This window comes from Equus quagga, unplaced genomic scaffold, assembly GCF_021613505.1.
Source record: "Equus quagga isolate Etosha38 unplaced genomic scaffold, UCLA_HA_Equagga_1.0 167374_RagTag, whole genome shotgun sequence".
NCBI classification, from domain to species: Eukaryota; Metazoa; Chordata; class Mammalia; order Perissodactyla; family Equidae; genus Equus; species Equus quagga.
The window spans coordinates 2,989-11,561 of NW_025797292.1; the positions used below are offsets into that span (position 1 = coordinate 2,989).

General features: G+C 56.5%; 1 protein-coding gene across 1 annotated transcript; it reads right to left on the bottom strand.

The window, feature by feature from the left end:
• Positions 1-1,545: 1,545 nt before the first annotated feature.
• Positions 1,546-3,448, bottom strand: LOC124233237 (zymogen granule protein 16 homolog B-like). Its single transcript, XM_046650403.1, has 3 exons — positions 3,322-3,448; positions 2,982-3,090; positions 1,546-2,017 (listed from the first exon to the last, which is right to left on the bottom strand). Exons 1-3 carry the CDS (start codon positions 3,374-3,376, stop codon positions 1,684-1,686), a joined length of 498 nt encoding a protein of 165 aa, XP_046506359.1. The 5' UTR covers positions 3,377-3,448; the 3' UTR covers positions 1,546-1,683.
• Positions 3,449-8,573: the final 5,125 nt, after the last annotated feature.

Genomic DNA, 8,573 nt, shown 5'->3' on the forward strand with positions numbered 1-8,573 from the left:
TTGTTATCGGCCGGTGAACAGGCAGGTCTGAAAACACCCTCAATTGTGAAGGAGTGATGAGTGCAGATTTCAGGATGTCTGGAACAACTGAAGTGTAATTGATATGACAAGGTTGCAAGCTCTGTTAATGGGGTGTAAGAGGTCACGTGTATACTTGAAGGAAATACAAAATCCAATAGAAAAGAAAATGAAGAGGTAATTTTTCCCCATCCAAGTTCATGGATTCCTGAAATGTTCCCAGAGACTCCAGGCTGAGAACCATGAAGCGGCTCTCAACAAGCCCTTAAAACTAAAATAAAAGTACAATAAAAGTGGAGAGGAGAAAAACGCAGAAAGATGAGGACCTACTGGGAAATCTTTGCCTCTGTCTGGGTTCTGAGCTGGACTTTGTAGCCAGACCATGTCACACGGAACCCCAACTCTGCCAATTCCTGCTGAGTGACCTAGTCCAAGCCACTGTGCTCCCTGTGCCTCAGTTTCCTCCTTTTGCAAATGGGGATACTGGCAGTCCTGTCCTCATGGGGCTGCTGTGAGCAGGGGTTCAGGGGACAGGCTGCACTTGGCAGGATCCCTGAGAGTTTGGCTGTCGCAGTTCTCTGGACGCGTGCGTGCTCGTGTCGCAGTGTACGGTGTGTTTCTCCTGTGGGTCATGGTCGAATGTTTGGAGCCTGGTCCCTGGAGGACTCAGGGACTCAGGCCTCGGCGACTGCTGCCGTGGGCTTCCAGGTGTGGGATGGGGTACACAGAACATGCAAGGTCTGGAGCTACATTTGTTTCCCGATGCTTCTATAACAAATTCACGCACATGGAGTGGCCCAGTCCGTGGCTATCTCTGGCTCTGGCCTTGGCCCATGTTGACCCCTCCCCTGGGATGCCCTCCTCCCCTTGTCTCCACCTGGCCACTTCTCACGCAGCCTTTAGGACTTAGTCAGACATTGCCTCCTCCAGGAAGGCTTCCCTGAAACACACCCCACCTCCCCACCTCTGGGCAGGTGCCTCTGCACAACGCCCTGCCTGTGTCCCCATCAGTGCAGACGCCACAACCAACAGTCTCCGTCTGCTTCTGCCTCTGTCCCCTGGGGTGCCCTTCAGCTGGACACCCAGCATCTTCTTCTTTACACCCTCAGTGCCCAGGAGAGCCTGGTGTGGGTGAGGCCTTGGCAACTGTGTGCTGAGTGAGTGAGGAAGTGACTGACTGAATGAATGAGTGGCTTCCCTGGGGCCCCTTGCACACTCCGGGAAGCCTGGACCTGAGTCTGGGCTGGCAGAGGCCAGCTGGATGGGCTTGGAGTGGGGAGTTGAGGGCAGGGCATCCTTGGAGCCCAGAATCCTGAAAGATTGTGGGATTGGCCCAGGGTCTGCATGGGCATGTCCCGCATCCTCGGCAGAATCGTGGAGGCCTGTGGTGTCAGACCCACCTCCTGCCTCATCCCGCAGCTCAGATCTCTGAGCTCAACCCCAGAGCCTCACCCTCCATAGGCTCAGAAGGTTTGGGTTGTACCCCAGACCCAAGGACCACGCCTGGACACACTGTTCCTGCAGAAACTGCATTTATTGGTGGATTCTGATTCAGGACCCGACTCGGATACCCCAGTGCTATCAGCCCAACACCAGTGAGACCGCCTCAGCAGGGTGACCCGTGCCCCATCTACGGGGACCCCGGAGCACTCATTTCTCTGGATATCAGGAGGTAGATGTTTGTACAGTGGTCAGCTCCTCTCGAGGATCATCCCACTGAAAGCCGATGCTCGTGATGCCGAGGAGCTTATGGTGGCCAAAGATTCCCGTGAGCACCCTCCACGGTTGGTCTGGGGAGGCAGAGAAGCTGTTGCCCTCTTCTCGCCCAAATGCGGCTGAGCGCCCTTGGTCGGTGTATACGACCAGGTACCGGAGGTAACCCCTGTACGAGCCAAGGACGGCTATAATGTGTTCGCCCGGCCGCAGCAGGAATTCCTGGGTCTTCCCACCTTCTGCACCGTGTCTTTCACTCCAGAAGGATCCATGTCTCAGCTGGATGCTGGGAGAAAGGGGGAGCTTTGGATGCCCGGGGCCCAGGAGACTCACCACTCCGCACGTCCTCTGTCCCCGAGCCAGCCCTCCCTGGCCACCAGAGAGCAGGCACATGTATCTGGGTTCTGACACAGACATGCTGGTCTCAAACCTCTGCTCTGCCGCCTTTGGGCTCTTGGGTTCATTACCCAGCCTCTCTGGGCCTCAGTTTCTTCATCTGCCAAATGAGAGTGACTGTTGGAGCATTCAAGGATCATCCGAAAGGAGAGCTCGGAGCAGTGCCCAGTCCCCGTGACCCTCACGAGGTGCTTCTGTCGTGACTCTGAGCGGGGAGCTGTCCTCAGCCCCAGCTTGGACTTTCTGAGCCTGAGTCAGGCTGCCCAGGACACAGTTTTGAGAAGCAGGTGACTCCCTACACTCACCTGGGGAGTCCCACTAGTTCCACCCATCTGGCCTTCTCTGTATCCTTGCCCCACTTTGGTGCCTCTCCCATGGCCTCCCCGCCTCCCCTCACTCTACCCACAATCTGTCCTCTTTGGTGCTGGCTTCTCTGCCCCACTCCCTCTCACAGGTCCCCGGGAGCCTGTCAGTGCAGAGCTAAGATCTGCCCCAGGCCTTGAACAAGGACACCACCCCAACATTAGGGGAGCAGCCCTGGGCTTTCTGCCTTTACATACTCCTGGTGACTTGTGTTCAGTCAGTGGTCCACTCTGACCCTCACTTCCTTTCCTCTCTGACCTAACCTGGACTGAAAGGACTGCTGTGTGGGAGAGGAGGCAGCTGAGGAAAAGGGACGAAGGGAAAGGTGATGGCTGGTGGCTCCATGTTTCCAAGGACCTAACTGGCCTCAAAGAGTCATTAATACCCAGCAAAGATGTTGGGAGAAGAGGCACTTAGCCCCATCCCCATGTTCCCAAGACTTGGCATGAGTGGGACACAGCCTTAGAGCTCATGGCCCTGCTCCTACTCACCTCTTAATCAGGCCCAAGACGGACCCTACAGACACCCGAATCCCCGTGATGTCATTGTCATAGTCTGGAGTAGTACTGAAATACTGGCCTCCTCCGAGCCCATAAATCTCTAGATGATGAAAGAAGCAGGTGGGGAGAGAAAATAAATCACACAGTGACATGCAGGCTATCTCTGCCCCTCTCTGGACACGGCCCCTCCACCAGATGGGACAGTCCTGAGACTAGAGTAGAGTTAGTCTGTGACCAGGGCAGGGCCCAGACCCTGGGTCTCCGGGATGCAGAGAGGGGAGGGTGGCCACCAGATGGATGGGCTGGAGGGGGCTGACCCAGCCGGACTTACGCTCTGCCCAGCAGGTGGTGCTCCACAGGAGGGCGAGGGTCAGCCACAGCAGCATGGCTTCTGGCTGGAGGGTCCCAAGGCTCCTGCAGAGAGGAGGACAGCCCACCCGACTCTCAGAGAGGGACCCCGCCTGACCTCGCCAGCCCCATCCATGGAGGAGGAGCCCCGTCTTACCGGGACAGGACAGTCCTGGCGCTGGGCAGTCTGGTTGTGCCTGACCGTCCTCTGCACGGCCCTTTATACCCTCCTGAGGCCTGTGGGCCCCCATCCAGAAGGAAGGAGCAGGGGCACCAGGGGACAGGAAGGAGCTGGGAGGTGAGGACTCTTCCTGGGGAATCCCCAGAGCCATCCTTGGGGGAGGTTCCCGGACCTGCTGTGTTTGTTGTCTTGGCCCTGTGGCCTGCACAAACAAGATGGGACAGTGACAGATATTTCACTGTCACCTCTGAGTCTCTCTCCTCAGCACCTGGACTAGATCTTGGTCTCAGAGGAAAGGAGGTTTGCTGGGAGCCCTTCCCAGCTTGGCCAGACAGGTCAACCCCATGGAGGGGTTGTAGGTCAGATGCCCAGGGAAGCTCTGTGGGCCCCAGGGCTCCTGCCTCCTGCAGAACTAGTTTCAGGACCTCACTGAGGCCTGGGCAGAGCCTAGTGTCCCACAGGCTTTGGGGAGCCCAGGCAAGCTCCCCACTGACCCTCAGAAAGCCAGAGTGGGCAATCCAGTCCAGTGTGCCTGGCACCACATGGAAAAGACACCCCAGGTGGTGGCCCTCTGTGGTCTGTCACTTGGAGATGTCTGTGACTTTCCCTCTGTGCCGGGTCTGGGCATAGCTGGGATGACCAGCTCTGGGCTGTGGGACGATTGGACAGCAATGGTGCTGAGACAGGAGGCACAGAGGAAGGGGAGAGGGCGATTCTCCAGGCCAGTCCTTCCCAGAGCGCTGGGGCCAGGCCGTGATCAGACTTTATCTGGGAGGTGACAGGCTGCTTCTCAGGGGCTCCATCCTGCAGATGCTTCTGGTGGAGCGTGTCCAGGTTTTCTGTGTCAGGCTGGAGCTAAGGCTGCCCGCATGTCCCCTGGATCTTTGGGAAGGACCACAGGGTCACAATCGTCACCATAGGGGGTGAATATGAATGTCAGCACTGGAGCCAAATCGGAGCCCAATCTCATTTTCCCTACTGACGAGGCAAGTGATCTGGGGACCCTGCGTCACCTCTGTGCACTTTGATTGTTTCATCCAATATATGGGATAACAGTAGAACCTAGTCCTGGGGCGTTACAGGAATTCAGCACGATCCTTCTCCATCTCAGTGCCTGGACGCCTAAGACTTTGTTCTCTGTGGGCAGGTGTGCAAGGCTATCACTTGCAACATCCTTTGAAATCACAGAAGCTTAGAAACAACAGACTTGTCCATCTAAAGGGGACCCATTGCAGAAATGACGGTCATTGCTACCATGGGATACTACACAGGGATGCCTGCTGCTCTGGTACATTGCCCAAGGAGACAGGGCCAGTGTGGACTGGAGGGTTTAGAATGCTCCATTTGGTTACAAAAGAAAAGGGGTGCACAGGAGGACCCCGTGTGTGCAGACTCACCCCGGAAGTGCTGGCTCACCAGGATCTTGGTGTCATTGGGATGGCAGTGCTGGGAGGACTGGGGGTGGCTGGAGGCCAAGTCTAGCTGGCACCTCCTTTACTTCCACCAGGTAACCAGGCCAGAGCCCAGCAAAGCACGGCCCGCAGGCCAAGTCGTGCCCTCCATCTGCTTTTGCTCAGCCTGAGAGCTAAGAACAGTTGTTACATTTTTCAATGGTTAGGAAAACTTCAAAGTGACAGAGGAGGATGCTATGAAATCTAGTGCCATCGCCCATAAATAAGTGTTCTGGGTAAAGCCACGCCCATGTCTTCTGGGGCTGCTCTCATGCTACAAGGGCAGAGCTGAGTAGTTGTGACAGACTCTATGACCCATAAAACCTAAAACATGTGCTCTCTGGCCCTTCAGCCACAAGTGGGCTTCGGCTGCTCCCTGTTGGGTGCCTGTTCCTTCCCTGGCACAGACGCAGCCCTGTCCATGGTGCTGGCTTCATGGGTGGGGTGAGGGGTCTCCGTTGAACAACTAGCCTTTCAGGGAGACCAGAGCAGAGAGGCGCTTGGTCCTGACAACCATGCCCTTCCTCCTGGCCCTGCACTGGCCTGCCTGGAGAGGCTCCTCAGGGTGCAGGTCCCCACTGACCCCATCCTTGTTGCCAAGGTGAGGGCCCCCTCCTGTCCTCCCGATGCTCCTCACCCCTCCCAGCAGCCCTCAGGCCCCCAAATGCAGCAGAAGCTAGGCCAGGGAGGCACAGCAGCTCCCCTCTCAAGGCCCCAGGACCCTCCTGTGGGGAGGAGGCCGAGAGGCCCTGACCTCACAAGCATAGCTCTGGAGAAAGGGGACAGGCCACATAAAGGGGCCCGTGTTCTTGTCCCAGCCCAGCCTCAGGGCACGAGTGTGGCTACTGCTGCCAATTCACGTGCCTTCTCTCCAGCTCCAGGCTGGCAGGGTTTGGCACCCAGAAGGAGGATCTCTCTGTGCCAGGGCTCCAGGATGCACGTCTTGGGTGCAAGTTGGAGGAGAAGACAGTTGGCAGCCTGGACCGGGGGGGAGGACAGGACATGCCTAAGGGACACAGGAGACACATTTTCAGAGTGTACAAGCATGGTGACAATGCATGCACGTGCACACACGTGGGCTGGAAATGCACATGTGCACCACGTCCTCGCACACGTGTGCACTCTCAGAAACACACACATGCCCAGCTATCCCTGCATACAGCAGCTTGCACAAGCCCCCTGTCCCCCTACAACACGCATACGCTCATGCACTCTTGTGGAGGAGGCACTGATCCAGGGGAAGCCCTGCCCCCTCATCCACCCTGGCCCAGTGCTGGCCCTGAGTCTGCTCCAGAGACTCAACACAGGCCCTTTGTCCCTTGGGATCAGGGCTCCCCACAAGAGGATTTACTGAGCATTTACAAGGCCCTAATCCCCTCCACAGCTGTGCTCCAGACCTCATTCGGCCTGGAGGGGAACAATGGGGCCTTGTCCTCCCAGCAGAGGCAGGCCCTGGGCTGGCTGGTTTGTCCGGGTTGGGTCAGGGCTGGCACCCCTGGTCTCCCTGCTCTCTGGGTGTGGGGCTCAGGGAGACCTCTCTGTGCTCGGCAGGCTGAGGCACAGCACACAAGAAGGCCTCCATCCCCAGCCCACTCGCTGCTGGCCAGGGTCTCCCTACAGCCCTCTGGGAGAAGCCCCAGCCTCACTTGGATGCTGGAAACTGTGTCCCTGGTGCCCGCCTTGGGGCAGGTCTGGGCTGGCTGAGACTCCAGGGCTAAGTCGGGGAGCTGGCTCCGCCGGTGTGACCTTATCTCATTCTTTGGGCCCAGGAGTCAGAGGGAAGATCCTGCTGGGTGGGGGAGGGGATGATCTGAAGTGAAAGGGCATTTCTCTCCTGACCCAGGTGAAGCCCAGAGCGGCCCTGTGTGCCCGGGCTGGCCCTTGAGTGGCTGCAGCCAGGCCAGGAGGCCCATGCTGAGGGGCAATTCGGCTTTGCATTTCAGAAACTCTCCACTCCTGTGCCCCATTTGCTCTCTCCCTCATTCAGATTCCTACTGGTGCCACACTCTAAGCCAAGCATTTTTCCAACACTCTTCCCCAGAGAAACTCAATACTTTGATTGGAAAACTAGAACAATGAACAACACGTTTTGTCTAACCTTTATGTCATTAAATTTCCCTTAGTGCAAGTGTTGAAAACAAAATGAATTGTACCCCGGTGCCTGATTGATGGAGGCAGGAATCCCAGGCCCCTGTCCCCTGAGGCTCCCAGGCACACGTGTCTGTTGCCTGGGGCATTAGTCAGCTTTGGCTGTGACAACAAACCCCACAGACTCGGGGCTTACAGAAAGGAGATTTATTTCTCATAATTCCGGAGGCTAAGAAGTCAAGCTCAATGTGCCAACAGAGGTGGTTTTGGTGAGGGCTCTCTTCCTGGTGACAGATGGCACATTCCCACAGTGTCCTCAGAGGGACTGGTCTCCTCCTCTTCTTACAAGGACGCTAATCCCACCACGAGGCCTCATTCTATGATGTCATTGAAACCTAATCACCCCCAAGGGACCCACCTCCGAATCCCATCACACTGGGGGTTATAAATGTTGGGGGGACGCAGACATTCTGTCCGTTACACTAGTCAGCACCCTCCCGAGCCACCCCTGGGGCTGGTTCCTATCTGGCACCTCAGCCCCTCCCACCTCTCCTGATCTCCGCTCCTGGGGCCCAGGGAACTGCCTGTCATTGGGGCAGACCCCACACTGCTTCTGCTGGCAAGCTCACACTTCCTTGCTTGGGACCATCCCCTGCTGGATGAAGTAATGCGTGTCACGGCTAGCACTCTGCCTGCCCCCGTACACTCGTTATTACTGACCTGAGGGTCTGATCCATTACAGACATTCTGACTCTGCCCTTCAATGCACTTCCCTTACTGCTCTGAGCCTTGGTTTCTTCCCCTGTAAATGGACCCCTAACAGACCCCACTGCATGAGGTTGGTGAGGGAGGATTGGGACTCTGTGCAGGTCATTAGCAATCTTTTTGGGAGGAGGGTTCCGTATTGAGGACTGGCCCAGACGGACCTCCCCCTCCTTTTCAGCGGCAGGCTCTAAATGGTCTTGGTGCTGGGACCACATCAAACTGCTTTTCAATAAGATGCTCCTCTCCTTCCCAGGAATGGTCAAGACCTACCTGTGTGGACTGCAGAGAACAGGAGCCCTGTGCGGGTGATGCTGGATTGGAGGCCAACTCCTGACTGTGGCCCCCACAGCGAACCAACACCACCTGCACTGCACCCGTGCTGAGGGCTCAGAGCCTTCCAGACCACGGCTCCACGCTAAAGGCACAGGGTCCAGATGGACCAAGATGGCAGAAGCTGAGTACAGACTCCGGCGAATTATCTTTCAAATTAAATTTCAAATTTCAACGGACGTTCCTCCCAACATTTCACTATGAAAGTTTTCAAACTTATTTCAGAGGTGAAAGATGTTTACAATGAATGCTCATATACCTACCGCCTCTCCAAGTCTTGATATTGCATTGTGTCTGTGTCCTTGGGCATCTGCCCATCTAACCAATCACGCATCCATCAACCCATCCCATTCTTGATGCATTTCAACATAAGGTGCAGACATCAGCACACTGCCCCTCGGACACTGCAGCTTGTGCATC

Coding starts and splice junctions, on each gene's coding strand:
- LOC124233237 (XM_046650403.1), bottom strand. CDS start 3,376: ATGCTGCTGTGGCTGACCCTCGCCCTCCTGTGGAGCACCACCTGCTGG. Junction 3,091..3,321: donor CACCACCTGCTGGGCAGAGC/GTAAGTCCGGCT, acceptor TTCATCATCTAG/AGATTTATGGGCTCGGAGGA. Junction 2,018..2,981: donor GTCTTGGGCCTGATTAAGAG/GTGAGTAGGAGC, acceptor CCTTTCTCCCAG/CATCCAGCTGAGACATGGAT.